This window comes from Aphanomyces astaci (genome assembly GCF_000520075.1).
Source record: "Aphanomyces astaci strain APO3 unplaced genomic scaffold supercont1.8, whole genome shotgun sequence".
NCBI classification, from domain to species: domain Eukaryota; phylum Oomycota; class Saprolegniomycetes; order Saprolegniales; family Verrucalvaceae; genus Aphanomyces; species Aphanomyces astaci.
In genome coordinates, this window is record NW_009798271.1 from 970,493 (window position 1) to 988,697 (window position 18,205).

At 46.0% G+C, this 18,205-nt stretch overlaps 3 protein-coding genes across 3 annotated transcripts; 2 read left to right on the forward strand and 1 right to left on the reverse strand.

The window, feature by feature from the left end:
- Positions 1-7,670: 7,670 nt before the first annotated feature.
- On the forward strand, positions 7,671-8,171 carry H257_04766 (hypothetical protein; the record flags this gene model as incomplete). The annotated part of the gene is made up of 2 exons (XM_009829394.1): positions 7,671-7,760; positions 7,824-8,171. The coding sequence occupies 2 exons, from the start codon at positions 7,671-7,673 to the stop codon at positions 8,169-8,171; spliced, it is 438 nt and encodes a 145-aa protein (XP_009827696.1).
- Positions 8,172-8,944: 773 nt separating this feature from the next.
- Positions 8,945-9,442, reverse strand: H257_04767 (hypothetical protein; the record flags this gene model as incomplete). Its single annotated transcript, XM_009829395.1, has 2 exons — positions 8,945-9,258; positions 9,364-9,442. 2 exons carry the CDS (start codon positions 9,440-9,442, stop codon positions 8,945-8,947), a joined length of 393 nt encoding a protein of 130 aa, XP_009827697.1.
- Positions 9,443-14,684: 5,242 nt separating this feature from the next.
- On the forward strand, positions 14,685-15,999 carry H257_04768 (hypothetical protein; the record flags this gene model as incomplete). Its single annotated transcript, XM_009829396.1, has 2 exons — positions 14,685-15,479; positions 15,979-15,999. 2 exons carry the CDS (start codon positions 14,685-14,687, stop codon positions 15,997-15,999), a joined length of 816 nt encoding a protein of 271 aa, XP_009827698.1.
- Between the last annotated feature and the right edge of the window lie 2,206 nt (positions 16,000-18,205).

Genomic DNA, 18,205 nt, shown 5'->3' on the forward strand with positions numbered 1-18,205 from the left:
TTTGATTGGATATATATGATGTCACTATGTAATTTGCAGCCACGGACCGTGGAAGTCGGTCTTCCAGTGGAGCACTGCACTTGACCAAAGGAGAGCTTTCTGTGCATTCAGGCTTCAGTAGTCTCCGCAAACCCAATGCGTTCTACGACTAGGCAATTTATAACTATCAGACGTTGGCACACAACACACACAGATGTAGGGGTAGTGGCTCAAAGGAAGGTGGATTCAGAAGTGAGCTTAACTCTAGAACCTCCATAATTATCATCGCTAAAGACATGCATACATGTAAGTAGTGCAACCTTAGCTGCACTGATTGAAGTTTGTCATATCTCTCAATATATGCAACCTTCAAGTAGTGTGTGTAGGATCAAAACAAGGTAGCTATTGGCCCTCGACACACTGAAGTTGTCGAGGGATGTGAAGCCTGGAGCTCTTCCAGCTTCAATCACATATATATAGCTTTAACTATGTAACTTCAATCCTTGTCTGCCTATGGCTAACAATAACTATTCTATACGATAAATGAGACAGAATCGTCGATAAGTAAGCCCAAAAAAGCTTTCGTGGAATCGCCCAAGTGCGTGGCGGGATGTGGCGCAAGCAGCCTATTACAATGGTGCTGTTGTAGGAAGCTGGTGGTGTGGTGCACACAAAGGGCACGACTGCCCCACCTCACCAGGTCCTAGAAATGGCTGAGGTAGAGTAACGTTAGTGGAGTCTCCAATACCTCCACCTTGGAGGTATTGCTATTGCCTTCGAAATCCAAGTCAATATACGCCAATGGTGCTCATGATTGTGCTCAGTATTAATACGATATTCATACGCAACAGCGTCTTCTCGTACTGATAGCGTGTTTTTACTGCCATACCGAAGCAACATACCTTGATCCCCAGTTGGTGAATCGACAGGACTTGTGTCCTCGGTGGCCGGCGCCGCTGGGGCCTTGCGTTTGGCCGATGACATTGCTGTGTAAAGATTCTGAAACTGTGTCCGGATACTCGATTTCGTCAAACCCTTTATATCTCTGGATATAATTTTGGCATACAAATATCAAATAAAAATATATCCATTATCTGGGTTTACGAAATTTTGTGTTTCTTATCTGCAATTGTATCCTGCACATTTACTTCGTAAAACATATATATTTGGCGGTAATATTATATAAATATATTATTATGTTGATTGGTCTAAAATTTCTGACAATTTAATGTCAAATCCATTAGAATTACCGAACTGTTTTGACTGTGAGTCGAAGTCCCTGCTCTATGCACTCCAGGTTTTGCATCTCGTGGAAAGGCCAATCAAAAGTCCTCACCCCTAGTGTGTATATTTGGTATGATAAGGGCATACCCAATGGTGCGACGGTACCATTGGGTTAATCAATCAGACTGTATTTTGACGTTTACCGACACTTTATTTTAGTGCGTAGTACCAGTACTATTTTGCATCCCCCATGGTGAAAACGTCAAATAGTAGTACTCGTTTACTGAATGGGTATTGGTCCGGTTACTGTAATCCATATTAGAGCATCTCCACCGCGCCCAGTAAATTGGCCAATCAGTAAATCTGTGTGCTGATTTACTGAAATTTTACTGAAATATTTTCGCACCGCGCCAGTATCCGGTTCAGTACTTTGCTGACCAGCAAATATTCCAGTAAAAGTCACACTGATTTGATGGACTTGTACTGGATTTGCTGGAGTCAGTATCCGGTTATAGTGACCGGATAGAGACATCGGTGCATAAACACGGAGCAGCGAAGCCTCAGGGTCGGTGACGGCATAGGTCGAGGTGCAGTTGTGGCGGCCCTGGCACGGTATGTATGCCGCAGTCAATAGCTTATGACTTATGTGGTGATGACTCTTGCGGCGTACGTCAGTTGCGGCCGATAGCGCATTCGCCTACGGTCGATGCTGCCGTGATGCCGTGATAAGTTTACTGTTAGGCGGCAGCATCGAGCGCGAATACGACCGATTGCTTATTTGCGCCGGTCTGAGCCCGGTCCGAGGCCGATCCTGCCGTGGTTGGCGGTGTCTGTCTTGTGCCGGTCGAAGTTGCATGGCTTACCGCATTGGCGAGAGTCGTGCGGCAGTCGGTGGGTATGTCTTCGCGACCGGTGGCCGTGTTGTTAATGTTGCAGGACCCATGTCATCGACTACAACTCGACAGGACCCGCGCCATTGACTGCTGCATTACCAAGGTCAATAGCGCGGGTCCTATCGAGCTGGCAGATACCTATTATGTCTGTATATCACCGTACTCCGTTTACTAGTTCATGAGAAACTGCAGTTGATGCCATTCCTGGTGATAAGGATTACTTTGTACATAATGCATGTTGCGCATCATTGCGTGCCATTCCTGGAGATAAGCATACCTCATTGTCGAAATTAACGCGGGTTTGATAGCTACCTGGTGGAATGATGGTGAACTTACTGGCTGGATTTGGGCTTTTTGCGGTGCGAATTATCCTGAATTATCAGTCCATTACAATACTGGAGGGTGTTATCCGAACACTATGCGGATATTGGTGTGTCGATTTACTGGAATGCGGTGGAGATGCTCTTAACACTTGGTTTGAGTTGAGAATGGATAGAATTCGTAAACGGCAATTATCTGGTTGGCATATACTCGAATGAACTATGGTTTTGATATGTTTGCAAGATACAGTGTACTAGCCGTTTACGAATATTTGCGAATCATCGATTATCTGGATTATTGAAACGGTTGTCCATGGGGGGATGGTGCAAGTGGTGTGGATGTTGGCCTGCGCCAACATGCCACCTTACTTCAATAAGAAACGAGTTAAAAATCTCACTCAGACTTACTCCGTTAGCACATATGGTTGCGAATGCATCTAACGAGGTGAAACCCTGCGTATTAAATGACTGCTATGTGCACAATGAGTTCATATATTGATGTAGATGTATGACCCGCAGTTTAAGGTGCGTGGCTTTACGTACCCATTTTGGACCTTCCCCTCGTCGAAGTCCGAAATGCTAAGTCTGGAGTCCAATCAGTCCATGCTGGACATTGTCGTGCACTCCGCCGAACTTGACAATCGGCAATGTGGAAAGCACTCCGAACGATACGTCAGTGGTACAAAACGACCATACTCAACGTGGCACCTCCAAGGCTATGCATGAATCGATAGTGAATCTGGCCGAATGGGTTATTAGCCATGCCAATGAAATTCAAGACAACCCACAACAGTTGCACATTGCCCAACGACAGCTGCAGCTGGTATACAGTTACCAAGAGTCCATTTCCCAAGTGGCGCGTAGGCGGAAGCGACGACGCACCAACGTAACAGGAAACACACCTCGTCAGCACGAAACCCCCGTCGTTTAACGTGTACGAATAATGCAAAAATCACGTTGTTTATCGTGTCAAATCACGGATTTGGCACAATATATTGGATAAGTGTACCATGAGTACGGAAACGATACAATGAAATTCAAACTTTTGGGGCATTTAGTCAATAGGGATATACGATGATTGGGACGACGGTTGACCATGCACCATATGATGACCGTATACACAGCGAGTTCGTCGATTTATCACCACTACCAGTGTGAATTACAGTTCGTGCCTCAGATTTGAATCCAGTTTTCATCAAGCTGGTGCTGATACCGGTAGAATTGTAGGACAAACTCAACCTTCAATGCTGTACTGCAAACTCATAAATGATAAAAGTACTTCGAAGTAAAAAAGCTGAGTCATCGGGGGGATTTGAACCCGCAACCTCCAGCATGAAAGCTCCAAACTTTACTGTTAGGCTGTGCTGACACGTTTTTTCACACTGCTGTCATCATAATATATAGCTTCATCATAGTATCCCATGATGCCCAGATTTGGAAAGGTCGCCCAAACATGGCAGCCAACCTTGCCAACTTCCAACGAGGCAGCAACGTTCAAGACATGCTCTGTGTGTTGCTGCGTGATACAGTAGCGCACACAGCTTGGCGCTGACGTTACTGTCTCTTGACTGTGTCAAAGGAATGAATACATGCTAGGGTCTCTGGTGATTCGCCAGCGTGCTGTAGGAGGCTGCTCACTTCCAGAGTGTGAGCGTCCAAGCCGTTAAGGCTAGTGGTGGTTCGTTCTGCCAGTTGTTCATGTGTGCGTTATGTGCTCATTGTAAGTAGCGAGTACAAGAAATAAGCAGATTCACAGCATTCAAAGAGGTGGTTCAACAACTAGTGTCAACAAAACTCGTTTGAAAGCAGCGGATTCATTGCTGCGACAGGGTCAATAATGAAATATATTCATCGAGCTACCACTGATAGGATTTATAGTGCTAATAGTTGCTTGCTGCTATGATGAAGACTGAGACAAGTGAAATACTTTGCGTGTAATGTGTGATCCCATGTGCGCAGAGTAATCTATCTGATGGAATGGATTGATCCTTTTAGGAGTGCCCCATCCCGAATAACCTCACATCAGCTATGTAGTGCACGTCGGGAACCTTCTACGCACCAGTAGTCTTATCGGTAATCGGTGTTGACGCTACATGTGAAGTTTCGTAACCAAGCTACCTCGCCTTTGATGTCCACTATGCATAGCCACCGTAATTTTCAAGCAGTCCCGCTTCTGTGCACTCCACCAAGTATGCTAGTTAGATATTCCTCCGTCCGTTGTTCCATTTCTTATCTAACGTTAGTGCAACATTTCTACCACTAGTGCGCGATACATAATTCTAACACTGCAGTCGTAATTCTTCTTGACAATCATCGCCGCGCCTACCCGCATTGTGGGAAGTATTTGTAGCACCCGAGTTTGTTGACAATATTATATGAGTTTTCTCTGACGAGTAGTTTACTGGGTTATATAAACGAACAGACGCTACATGTAGTCAAATCCGATGGCTACAATTCGTAGCATACCAGTATTGCGAAACGTTTAGCAAGTGCAACTTAGCAAGTGCAACTTTAGGATAACGTTAACTGTGAACTGCTTGACAGCACCAAAATAAAAACTACCGGTAGTACACAAACCTGACCTTGTCTGCACAACTCACTGAGTTCATGGTTAAAATGGTGCAGCACTACTATTCGAGCACTTTGATAACTTAAAACACGACAAGTAAAATATACAGATCGCAGGTAGCTTGAGTCGTAACATCTAAATCGAACGTCAACTGTCAAATCTAACGTGGTGGCACCGAATCTGAGACCGTTGCAATGCTCAGTAGGGGGCCTAATCGTGGCCACTAAGTATTTGCGCATGGATGTCATACCAGTGTAGTATCAAGAATAAATTAGTTAGAAATCTACACACGTCAACACAATATTAACACTAACATGGTCACAGCCAACGCCTAGCTAACAAGTACCACGTAGTTGGGACCACCATCACGCTCAATTTAAGCTAGTAAAGGTGGTAGGAATCCACAAGCTAAGTAAAAACTAAACATCGTATGCCCACCAAGCAGAACTTACCGATATTAAACATCTCTATTAACGCGTTAAGCCCAACCTGTACTTCGACACAGGGGCAAACTAAACAGGCAAATGGACTCCACTTATAGTCAATCGAGTGCCCTCCCCAAGGTCAGCTTTCAATGCTCATCATACTGCAGTAAGCCTATCTACTCCATAGTCGAATGTGGCTACCACCATAAATTCTACAGGTAGTACAGGTAGTAATGACTCCGGCTCTATTAAGGGTTAAGGGTTCACACTAGGGCGGCAAACATGTGAGCTTACCGGTACTGTACTTCCACAGCACGGTCCTATACTATGTAGGTGTCCCCAATTGGTTGCCACGAATCTTGTACTATAACAATTAAATACCATTGTAGAGCAAGGCATCGTTAGTGTGTCGGTTTGATTCCAAGTTGCAGACGACATAGTCCGCGTTTCGAGCCTAGCTTCGACGATTTCTTTTTGCCATAATTATACTGTGGTTGTTTTTGTGACCCTCCTAATTTTGATTTGTTTGTATAAAACAGTTTTATACCTAAAAAATTGAATTCGAAAGGTATTGGCCACTTGGCTGTTTAGGGTATTTACAATCGACCTATGATCCGGTTAATGGCATGAAACATACATTTTTACCTTGATTTGGGACGATAAACATCGTCGAATTTGGCCGAACGTCCTGAGGAAACGAGCTGACGGTGTTCTTTCAACCGCCATCAATTTAGTATCCTAGTGTAACTAGGTCGTATACTTTATATAAAGTATACGACCTAGTTACGGTGTTCTTTCAACCGCCATCAATTTAGTATCCTAGTGTAACTAGGTCGTATACTTTATATAAAGTATACGACCTAGTTACACTAGGATACTAAATTGATGGCGGTTGAAAGAACACCGTAACTAGGTCGTATACTTTATATAAAGTATACGACCTAGTTACACTAGGATACTAAATTGATGGCGGTTGAAAGAACATATAGACAACTACTACCTAGTGTTTGTATATGCGCATTCAAGTAGTGCGTCTAGAAAACGTATGCTAATATATGTAATAGTATATATGTGTGTAAAGTATTGCCACTCCATGTCGTAGACATCATATATCGTATTGTCCTTTAACCCAAAATTTGAACTTGTGCTGATTCGGCTAATCTATCGATCTACTCATTGTACTGACTTTTGTAAGTCCAAATGGTTCAGTGTCACACGAATTTAAGTCACACTCTAATTCGATGTTGCATTGGCCGAATAGTTGATTTGATTGACCATTTATTGAACGAACCATAAAAGATCGGGATATTTGAAAAAATCGAGAATGTGATGCCCACACAATTGAGATTGTGATTCAGTTTAAGTAAACAACAAAATTTGACACAAACGAATGTATTTGCACGACGACCTATACTAATTATTTTTAGGATGCTTTGTCGCTCGTTGGAGCACAACAAGCACGATTGGAGCACCAGCGACCACAGGAGCCGTTTGGGATATTTCTTCCTCCGGCTGATCGTCTGGTTCCTCGGCCGTTCTCAAGTTTTTTGCCCTTGCATATTCCCGCATCATGGCTCCGGGGTTGCCACGAAGCTTGCGGTACACAAATTCAATAATTAGAAATATTACATCGCTGGCACTTACACCGGTTTCTTCGATTGCCGTTACGACAGAGTCGTAGCCGACTGTCGCTGGTGATCCGATGTAGTTGGGGGAGTCATGTAGATGGACTTTCCAGTGGTCGAAGAAAGCTCCATGATCGACGGCAGCCATTTCCCTGCACAAAAGGTCACTGTAGGAAGGCAGGCTGCCGTCAGTGGTTCTTGTGGGTGCCGTAGTGCGTAGACCTGTTGGATAAAGTAATCCACTTGGTCTTACAGGATGGCACCGGTCACACTACGCGGGTCTTCTTGGGATCGATTCTGTGCGACATTGCTGATTTCCAAATGAAACCTGTTCACTTTGATACTTTGACTTGTACTTAAATACTTGACATTTGCATGAACTATTCGTACTATGTATTCTATGATATCAACTTGCATTCTTGCCAAGAGACTGCTTCCAACCAGTCGTCCCCGTCCAACCAGTCATAGTTTTCCCCAACAGTGATGGTATGTTCCCACCAACATTTCCTCTTGAGTTTGTATTTACCTTAGTGAAGTACACCTGATCTGTGAATTGGGTGCGAGTTAGGACCGCTTATATACCACCATTTTTGCAGATGACTCGCCCGCCCAAGACGCTCTAGGCAAAGGCACCAATGAAGAAAGACCTTCAGGAACTGGTACGACTCCTCCAAGAAGCCATGCATGCCACTGTGGAAGACGAAGCCGCCGCGTGTGCAGATCAGGTGGTTTAAGTCACGTTGCCACCGACATTTTATAGTGATGATATGGTGGTTACTTTGCTCGAGCTCCGGTACGGCCGCTTCAAGGATACTTTTACTGTTAGCAAGTGCAACACAAATCAAAAGAAGTGCAGTTTGTGTGAACGTCTGCGCCTGCAGTTCAACATTATTGTTGAAGGAGACAGCGCTGTTACAACAACGTCGTTGAAGAACGAGGAGTATGATTTCCGTGCGAAGTACAAGGCTATTCGCATCAAGGAAGCTGCAACGGGGAACTACTCCGAAATCCTTATCGACTATCCCGTCTACTGGGATGACATGGTTGTAGCGTTTGGGGACATGCGAGGATTGAGCGACGTCAAGTTTGGAGATGATGTTCCCTTCCCAATCAGACCAGCGCAAGGCGGTGGATGACTTGAAGAGCCAACGACAACAACGGTCCAAATCCAAGGTTGACATCGGTGCCGGTCTGGTGTCCTTGGGCGATGCGTTGGCTGAAGGACTAGTCGATGCTGCTGCATTTCGTTTGGTTCCGGGCTCGAGCATTGCTACAGTTGCGACAATATTGGCGGAAACGAAGGAAATATTAGTTTCAACAGGTGCGATGAACGAAAGGACTATTGCGGCCTTAGAGAGTGTAATTCAAGCGAAGTTGCTAATATTTTTAGAATCCAAACAATAAAGTTCAATTGAAATGTTTTTGATTTATTTCGTAGTTACATTTTCAAAATGGTATAGTTTTGATTTCGTCACGGAGATGCTGAGCTGCAACACCATCAACGCGATTTCTTTCGCTTTCGTAGACTACGGCGCAACTAATATGCATCCACTCTTCATAGTCTTCTAATCTAGGGATACCTGCTTCAATTGATTTTTCGTCAATAAACCAATTGTGTAGTACCAGCGTTAATTTGATGAGCAGCACCATCTCGGCAGGCGACCCATGCAACAAATTGACTTGAAAAATACGAAAAGTATTTTTCCACAACCCAAATGCATATTACTCCACCATTCGCATTCCGCTGTGTAGGAGATTGTAGTGGGCTTCGTCAGATCGAAGGGCTAACGGCGTCAGGATATGCTGTATAACTTGCACCCACCGCCGTCCACAATACAACCACCCCGGGGAACGTTTTGATGGCAGGGTTTGCCAAACTGGGACTCGCGGAACAAGGCTTTGTCTCTTTTTATTCCCAGAACGAATCGAGTACAAACATAAACCGCATGTTGTCGTCGACCACAGCCTGCATGTTGAAGGCAGGGAAACCCTTGCGACAATTCCACCCATCATAGTCCCTAAACCGTTTGATTGGTATCAGGGTTCCATCGATAGCGCCGTAGGCGTTTGGCACACCTGCGACGTCTTCGGACCCACCACGAATCGTCTCCCACGCAGCTTGAGGCGTGGGCATGGCAACAACATCGGCTAAGTAGCACTGGCAGAGAACCTGGCAAACTTGAAACGTGTACGTTTTCGCCATCGTCTTGCTGATCCCAAAGACTACCGCTGTCGCATCGTATCCATCGGCACGCATCAAGTAGTGTATCGCGCAGGTACGCGATCGTCAACCAAGATGGTTCTGTTGTGGTACAGTCGTCCGTGCACTTGGGTCCACATGGCGTCGACCTTGCGTGCAATCGTCGTAAACACTGAGCGCCGACATCGCAGGTAGCGACGGAACCATTGGTCGTAACCTGGGTTGGTTTTAACTGTCTCCTATTTGGAAAAAGGTACAACGAACTTGTGCACCTTCGGGCCAGGGTTGTTTCTTCCGTCGTTCAAGACTACGGCTTGCACAGCGGCAACAAAAGCACCACAAATGTCTGCGTTTGAGTCCATCGCACAATTACTTCGAACGAATTGTCTGTCTGTTTGTGGCCCGGAGACTCCCAGGGGGTATTTTATGTCCTGAATAATATTAATTTTATCCCGGAGACTCCGTGTGATTTGATTGGAGGAGTCTCCGGAAGTTTGGTACTTCGAACTGGGCCTCAGTTGTACTTCGAAGTACTATAATACGTAGTACTTGTAGTAAATAATCCGCATACCGTCTTGCGTAATACGAGTCGGACACTTAACTGCTTTTATCCGAATCCGGATATAAATGTATTCAAATTTCAGTATGTTTTATCAAGGCCAGCGATACCGTATGATTATATATTTATAAAGGTTACTAATATCCAGGATATCGTGGCATAATAAATAGACAATATAATATATTATGTATGGTTGGTGTACTCTATCGCCAAGGTAAACCTCTGATAGTTTATATCAACTTTTATAGATAGGGTCCTTGGACAGTCTACGCAAGACGATAACTGGCTCGTCGGGTTATGGTGACACAGCGACGACAACGACATAGACAACGAATCTCTCCATCGCCGATAGAATCTGCTTGAGCATCACCGGCCGTAGAGCATGCTCAATACGTTGCCGATTTGCATGAGGCCGATGCCCACAAATCGCCACCGGAATGTGATTGCGGTGGTCAAGAGGATCAACCGAGTGCATTGAAATGTCGGCTCGAGCTCGCTGCTGACGATGCGGCAGTGGTTCTCTAGTTGGAACGGCCACACGTCCACAGGATTCAATTGTCGTGCGTTGCCGAGGTCCAGTAGCGGCGTCTTCTATCGAAAAAAAAAGTGTGGAGAAGACAGATTCCTAACCGATGGGGGGTGGTGGTGCGTGTCCGAGTGCCCTTGCCTGTAGTGGAAAGGGCAAGCAGCAGCAGCAGACACGCGAGCATGTGGACGAAGAACTGAGAGTGAATTAGTTCGGACAGCAGAGGAGTAACTGGCTCTAGATGTGCCAGTTCCTCCAACAGCCAATCAAATCCTCGACTATGATTGGCCACGTTCTATGATGTTCCGTGACGAGTCTACGCTGTCTTGTACGCCGAGTAAAAGCCTCTAGTAAGCACAACAACCTCAACGAGCAGACTGCTGTTACCTGACTGATAGGGCAGAGGGAACGTTCTCTAAAAGAACAGGGTGTACGGACTGTAAACCAACAGCTTTACGTACTGTCAACCGGAATCAGATGCCCAGAGTGCAGCAAGAGGCTGGCGGTTAAGCTCAGTGAGCGTAAGCACCACTGGTTACACCGTCTTCCGTTTGGGACTTAACTCGTCCGATGTATGTACCTTTCAGTGGGTTCCTGCCGATTGGACCTTTCTGAACAACGCGCTGTGGTAGGGCCAAATGGATCGAGTAACCATGGGGATGCCGTCACCTTCCGATGTCGAACCGACATGGTCCAGGGCCTCCCCTTACATGTCGGCGAAGTCACGGGCTGAGAGGCCTGTGTTCGCGCTCCCTGGCTCGCGCCGGAGGGTGCTGTCGGGTGGCAGCTGCCTCACCCTTAGTTGACTGTGCAAAGCGCAGAACGTTGTCACATCAAGTGATTTGGTACAGATATCCGCGACTTGATCTCGCGTATCGGTGTAAACAAAACTAAACCTGTGTTGTTCCACAAGGTCGTTGATGAAATGGTAGCGTACATCAATATGTTTGGTACGCCCATGGTGGCCAGAGTTATTCACGATCTGGATGGTGCTGTGATTGTCCTCGTCAAGAGGAATCGATGTGGTGATGGGATGTCCCATCTCACCGAATGCCTACTTGATGTGCAGGCATTCTTGTGGAAGGGTTCACAGAATCATGGGTTCTGCCTCGTTTGTCGAGGGGACGATGCTCCGCAGCCTATTAGCGATCCAAGAGATCGCAGAGTTCCAGTGAAATGTCACAAAGCCCGCGACGTAGCGTCGGGTATCAACACAGTTAGTGTAGTCACTGTCCGCATAGGCATGAAGCGGAGAGAAGCTATCGTACGCACCGCCGAGGACGAGACCGTAGTCTATCGTTCCTCTGATGTACCGGAGAGCGTGCTTGGCCGCTTGCCAACGCGCAGGGCCGGGGTTCGTAAGGAACTGGCTCAGTTGTTGAACGACGTACGCGAGGTCGGGTCGAATGCAAACCATGAGTTACATGATGCTGCCGACTACCGGATGGTACGGTTTGTCCACCATGGACTGGCGTTCGGCATCGTACTGAGGACACATTGACTATGACAGCTTGAGTTGCACTCCATTGTAGTGGGGGCTGGTTTTGAATTCTCCATATCTAAACCTCTTGAGGATTGAGGTTGCATATTGGGATTGCTTTGTCAGAGTTCGAACAAACAACATGATATCCAAGAAAAAACTTGAGAGTCCCAGGGTCATGCATTCGAAAACGCGATGCAGAGGGGTAGACGTGGATGAGACATGTGCTATCGCGGCTTCTCGAGACTGTGAGGGCCGAGGCAGAATTGCTAGCAACTGGTTTGCCCAATTTGATGATGTTGGAGTGAAGGTGGATGTCTTACTCACACATGCCAGAGTACGGCAGTCTGTACTTCTCGTGGAACGAAGTACTCGTTACATATTCCTCCGTTGTGTTGAAGGTCAACGTTCGACGACGCTTTTATGTCGGAGTTGTAGACGACAGGTGTCAGGGTGGCGAATGGGAAGGTGGAGTGATGTCTGGTACGTCAAGTACGACAGGGGCTTGCCACACTGTACATGTTGACCCACGAAGAAAAACCCAACTGTGGTGGATAGAGAGGTGTGATCGTACCAGCCTCCACGGTGAAACAGTTCCGCTGTGGATGTTCACTTCGAAAACGTTTCACGTCATCGACTAATTTTAGGAGGGGAAACTGATGTTCAACGAACGTCACATCGCGGCTCTTAAGCACGTAATGTGTGTCGAGATTTAGCAACTTGAACCCTCAGATGTCTCGGGTAAGCCAATGTACATGCACATCATGCCTTGGGGAGAAAGCTTGTTCACTCGCATGGGATTGTTGACATGTGTATACGCTACACAGCCAAATTCGCATAAACGTGCGCGGTATGGGTGGCTCTGGTGCCATAGATGATACGGAGTGTCCCCGCTGACGGCAGTATGTTGAACACTGCGTGGGAATGGGCTCATCCCACAAGAACTGTGGTAAATTACCATACAGTAGCATGGAGCGAGCCATGGTGACGATGATACCCATACCCCGCTCGGCTACAGTGTACTGGGTCGGAATGTAGGCATTCGTGTATGTCAAACGTATCGGTATTGGCTTTGAATAGGTACTCCGAGTTTGACGTACTCCTTAACGTTGTCCATTTGGAGCTCTTGGATTACCTCAAACTCACAGGGTGGTGAGTGATGGTAGTAAAGCTGGATTGCGTCGGAGCGGTAACGTTTTCGTGCGTCACTACAGACCGTGCTGTACTTCTCGTACAAGTCCGCGCGCTTTTGCATGATGTACACGAAAGTGTATCGGGTAAAATCGTCGAGTAACGTGACGAAGTATCAACCCCCAGAGATATAGGGGATATTGATTTATTGGGCCCCATACATCGGAGTGCACTCCTTCCAGTGGCCTCGACGGCTTTGGCAATGTGTTGCGTGAAACGTGAAGTACTTTGGACTTCGACTTTAAGCATGTGCCGCCGCACGAGGCATGGGTCGTGGTGGCCTGTCACGAGATGGGAAATGCAAACAGGGTTGAATGACGCCGCAATATGGCTGCTTGTCATGACTTGGATGGTCCAATCGATGGTGTCATTGCAGAGACCCCGTTTTTATCACATACTAAATAACGAAATACACACGAACTTTCACGAAAACCACATAGAAAACACATGGGCTTCCAGCACCAGTATTCGTTGGGGAAGATCCCAAGGGAGTATAATCAAGTGTTTGTTTACGATACTGGCGTGTCATCAGGTACCCGTATGGTCAGTCACACACATGGTTACTTGAGTTTTGGGTTGGGACGCCGTGACAGAGTACTCTGAGTAACTGTACCGGTAAGTTCAAAGTATATAGTACTACTATGGACTGATAGTACTACTAGAATTAATGTGCACTGAATTTTCAGAGTAATTTAACACGAATCGACGTCAAGCACCAACCACTACATTGACGAGTGAGGTGGTCGTCAATGTAGTGGTTGGTGCTGACATGGCGGTGGCGTCTGCCGTCATTGAGTATTCCTTCCTCGATGACGGCAGACACCGCCATGTCAGCACCAACCACCATGAAGCCCCGCACACGAATGAACCACGCAAGGATGTCGACGCCAGCACCTGCCACACCACTACGCATCTGCCATGCATGCCCAACCACTTCAGAATTATACGAATAATCCCGCATTTACAAGGCAACAGTGGAGAATCACATGCAAGGTAGTTTTAGAACGACAGTGGTGACAAGATTACATGTAGTCACCGTGAAGTGAATGAGTCTTCGTATTCCTCTTACATCATTTAACTCATGTGTGTATAGTAAACACCTTAACAACGCAATTACCTGTAGTGTACAGTATGCACCATCTCAAGGTTGGATCCTTACGACCACAGCGATCGACTTTGAATGCAGTACATACAACACAAAGATCGCCTTGTGGCGTTATCGCCAAGTAACCTCTTGTCGGCGCCGTCGAGCTCACGTTGTCACGCCGCCACTGTGTAGCCTCTTGCCTCCGGCCCCCTCAGACGCAGCTGCCCCATCGAACTTGAGGAAATAATGAAATGAGATGTAAGGACTGGCGGGATTTCCACATACACTCTGATTGGACGAAAACACACACACATGGATGGAATGTCGTGCCGTATGGCAACATGAATGTTGGAGTAGGAGTGTTGGTCGTTCAATACCCCTAGTGACACCTCGTGCACACCTGTCGTCTCTCTGCATATCTCTGCGTGTCCCTCACGACGTCTCTCACGGCGTCCTTCAAGTCATAGTGGATAATATCGATAATCACTTTCCATTTTACCAAGCATCACATCGACCACATCAGGGAGACGTGACATATTGATTAATCAATCGAAGTAGCGAATCCTACCACAACTGAAGAAACTCTTGGCATTTCAAGAACGAACCATGACCAACAAGGAAGAAGTCGAGTTCACTCACACACGAGCAAACGGTGGCAAGGCAAAGAAGATCATGAGGATGTTCACCGGCAGCGGCTGGGAGGCGTGGTTGGTGTTTGGGTTGAACTTGTTCGACTACACGCGGTGGATGCAGTACCAATTCAACGACGAGAGCGCTATGGAGGCGCTTCACGACGACATCCAACTACTCTTGCACGGGCACCACCTCGACAAGTACCTGTCCAGTACTACTAACCATCCCAACAACCGCAACCTGCCGTACACCCAACAAATCCAGCTCGGGATGGCCTTCCTCACAGAGCTCCATTGTCCAATTGGGACGCGCGAAATACTGTTGGAGAGGCTCCGACGCCTTCGCAAGCGAGGCAACCAACGGGTCGCGGAGTATTCTGTGGAGTTCAACCGCTGGCTACGAAAACTCAGCATCCTACAAGCTAGTGAGAAGGAGCAACTGTCCACCAACGACCAGCTCCAGATCTACAAAAGCGCCATGCCCACGAATTTCCAAATCGAATTTCGGAAGAAATACGGGGTCAGGGTCTTTGAAAGCATCGAAGATGTCGAAGCAGCATTCACCACGATCGAAAATGATTTTTCATTTATTCGGGGATTGGAAAATGTAAAACCCAACGCGGCTCCGTTTAAGCCGGACAAGGCCAAGACCAAGTTCAAGGAAGACCGGAAAACAACGACCTCCCCCTACGACAAGCAAGCCAAGCGGTCAGCGAAGACGTGCGGGTTTTGCGAGTCCAAGAACTACAAGGCGGACAACCATTCACAAGTACAAAAAAGTACGATTGGTTTCGGGATTTGGACCCGGGGCATTAGCAACGCCGCCACATATCTCAACCACGACACTGTTGGAGCTGATATATCTGTTTGAACTTTACATTATATTACTGCGAATTATAACACTGTGAGCACGACACCGTTGTTTGTGCTTTTGGTATGCAAAAGCAACTTAAGCCATGGATTACACTACCGGTAATGATAGTACTAGTATTGTACTACTATGAGAGTTCGGTTGTAGATAGATGTGCCTCACGTGTAGTGGTACAGGTTGCTTAGTGCAATGTGGGTTTACGTGCTGGTACAGTACACTGTATTCGCATGAATTTGCGTGCATTGGGGTTTGGGTGCATACCGAAGCGAATTCTAAAGTACGGTGGTTAGATGTAGGGCATTATGGATAGCCTCGAAGCTAGTGTACACCTAGAACTACTCGTCGTACGGTATACATTTTTGTTGCCGTTGAAGGCATGCTGTGGCACTGGTACTAGAGTCGGCACAGCGTGTGTTAGCTAGAGTTTACATGCATTGTAGGCATAGCTGGGTACATACTAGTTAGTATACATGTGAAATACTAGTACACTACAATGATGTTCGTGTTGCTGAGATGTTCTAGTGGTACCGTATGTAGCAAACTCACGAATGTGGTGATAAGGCAACTATATGATGGTACATCATCCCGACACCGCTACTCGTCTGAAGCCAATATGATGGTGTGCATGCACCGTATAACTTGCTGCTGGCTTTGATTATTGGCAGTAATAGTGAATCCCCCACCCCCCTTGCTGCTAGCTGCGGTCAAACAGACAGTTTACTCCCTGCTAATCATGCAAGCTATATAACTTCTGAGGGGGGACATTGAAGCTAAGGGGGAGCATAGTACAGTAGTTGAGGGGGAGCGTAGTAGCTGAGGGGAAGCATAGTAGCTGAGGGTGTGAATAGTGATTATACTATGTACGTAATACCCTGGACGATCTATCTGGCTTTGATTGGTGACAGTAATAGTGAATCCCCCATCCCCCCTGCTACCCCCTCAACTACTGTACTATGATCCCCCCTCAGCTTCAATGCCCCCCTCGGTACTTTTTAAATACATCTTACTGCTGTATACAGTCACAGACATCAATGGGTCCAAGTAGTAACAGTTTTTTGCTGCTACAGTACTAGGTATTGTAGAGGGCTGCCACGTTGGCGAAGTTAAGATTGCTTCTTGATGTGTGGTGCGGGTAGCAAAAGGAGTTTGATTTCAAGAAAATGAACTTCTACGAAGGGGTTCGAACCACCGCCCTTTGCCACTCCAAGCTTCTACCAATGAGCTAATTGTGCCATGACAAAAGGCGACGAATATATCAAATAAACCATTCCATGAGTTCATTTATTTTAGCGATTTTCAGTTAATATGTTTAACTGTTAGCTTGTATCAGACTACATAAATATGATTAAACAATTGTATGTGATCAAGGTGTAAATAAATTGGTTTTTATCGAGAAAATAAGGTAGAGATTGGACAAAACTTCTGTGAGTGTGTCACGGAAGAATAAACGTTTACAAATACATTATGGCTGTGTGAATTGGAAGTTGCGTTCTAAATGCCACGCTACTACATACCGGTAACTGCATGCCTTGACACGATTCTGCATTACACGAGACCCACTCATAAGATTTAATCAGATTTAATTTAATAAATTGTTATTTATCGAGAAAATAAGGTAGAGATTGGACAAAACTTCTGTGCGTGTGTCACGGAAGAGTAGTAAGTGTTTACAAATACAGTATGGCTGTGTGAATTGGAAGTTGCGTTCTAAATGCCACACTACTACATACCGGTAACTGCATGCCTTGACACGATTCTGCATTACACGAGACCCACTCATAAGATTTAATCAGATTTAATTCAATAAATTGTTATTTATCGAGAAAATAAGGTAGAGATTGGACAAAACTTCTGTGAGTGTGTCACGGAAGAATAGACGTTTACAAATACAATATGGCTGTGTGAATTGGAAGTTGCGTTCTTAATGCCACACTACAGTACTACATCCTGGTAACTGCATGCCTTGACACGATTCTGCATTACACGACACCTACTCATAAGATTTAATCACATTTCATTCTGCCCCAACATCACCATGGACCCATTCACTGTTGTAAACTGTAAGCAACAGGACCTTGACGACAGTACATGCACTGTAGGAGTCATAGCCAGGACACTACTACATGTGCAGTAATTGCTGCATTGGCTGAAATATTGGTTGGCACTACAGTACATTAGCAATATGTGATCGCGTACAGTACACTTGTCTCAAGGACTCGCATGTGTAGTTGGTCCTCCCCTACATACGACAACGACAACTAAACGTACTAGTACTATACTCCTATAACTACTTGTCGCAGGGTTTACAATCTTGTGGTCGTTGAAGGCATGCTGTGGTACTGGTTTAAGAGTCGGCACATTGTACGTTATCTAGAGTACATGTTGTTTGAATGCAACACGAGGACTGTGGTACTGTACATGTACTGTATGAGTAATAGGTAGGGCACTACATGTACAGTACTGTAGTTGCTGCATTGGCTGATACTAGTACTAGTACATTGGTTGGCACTATAGTACTAGATGAACAAGTATGTACTTTAATGATTTTACTTGGGTATGTAATGATACCTTACCTTCTGCGGTGCAGTGGTTAAAGCACCCTCTTGCGAGACTGGCTGGTGTTC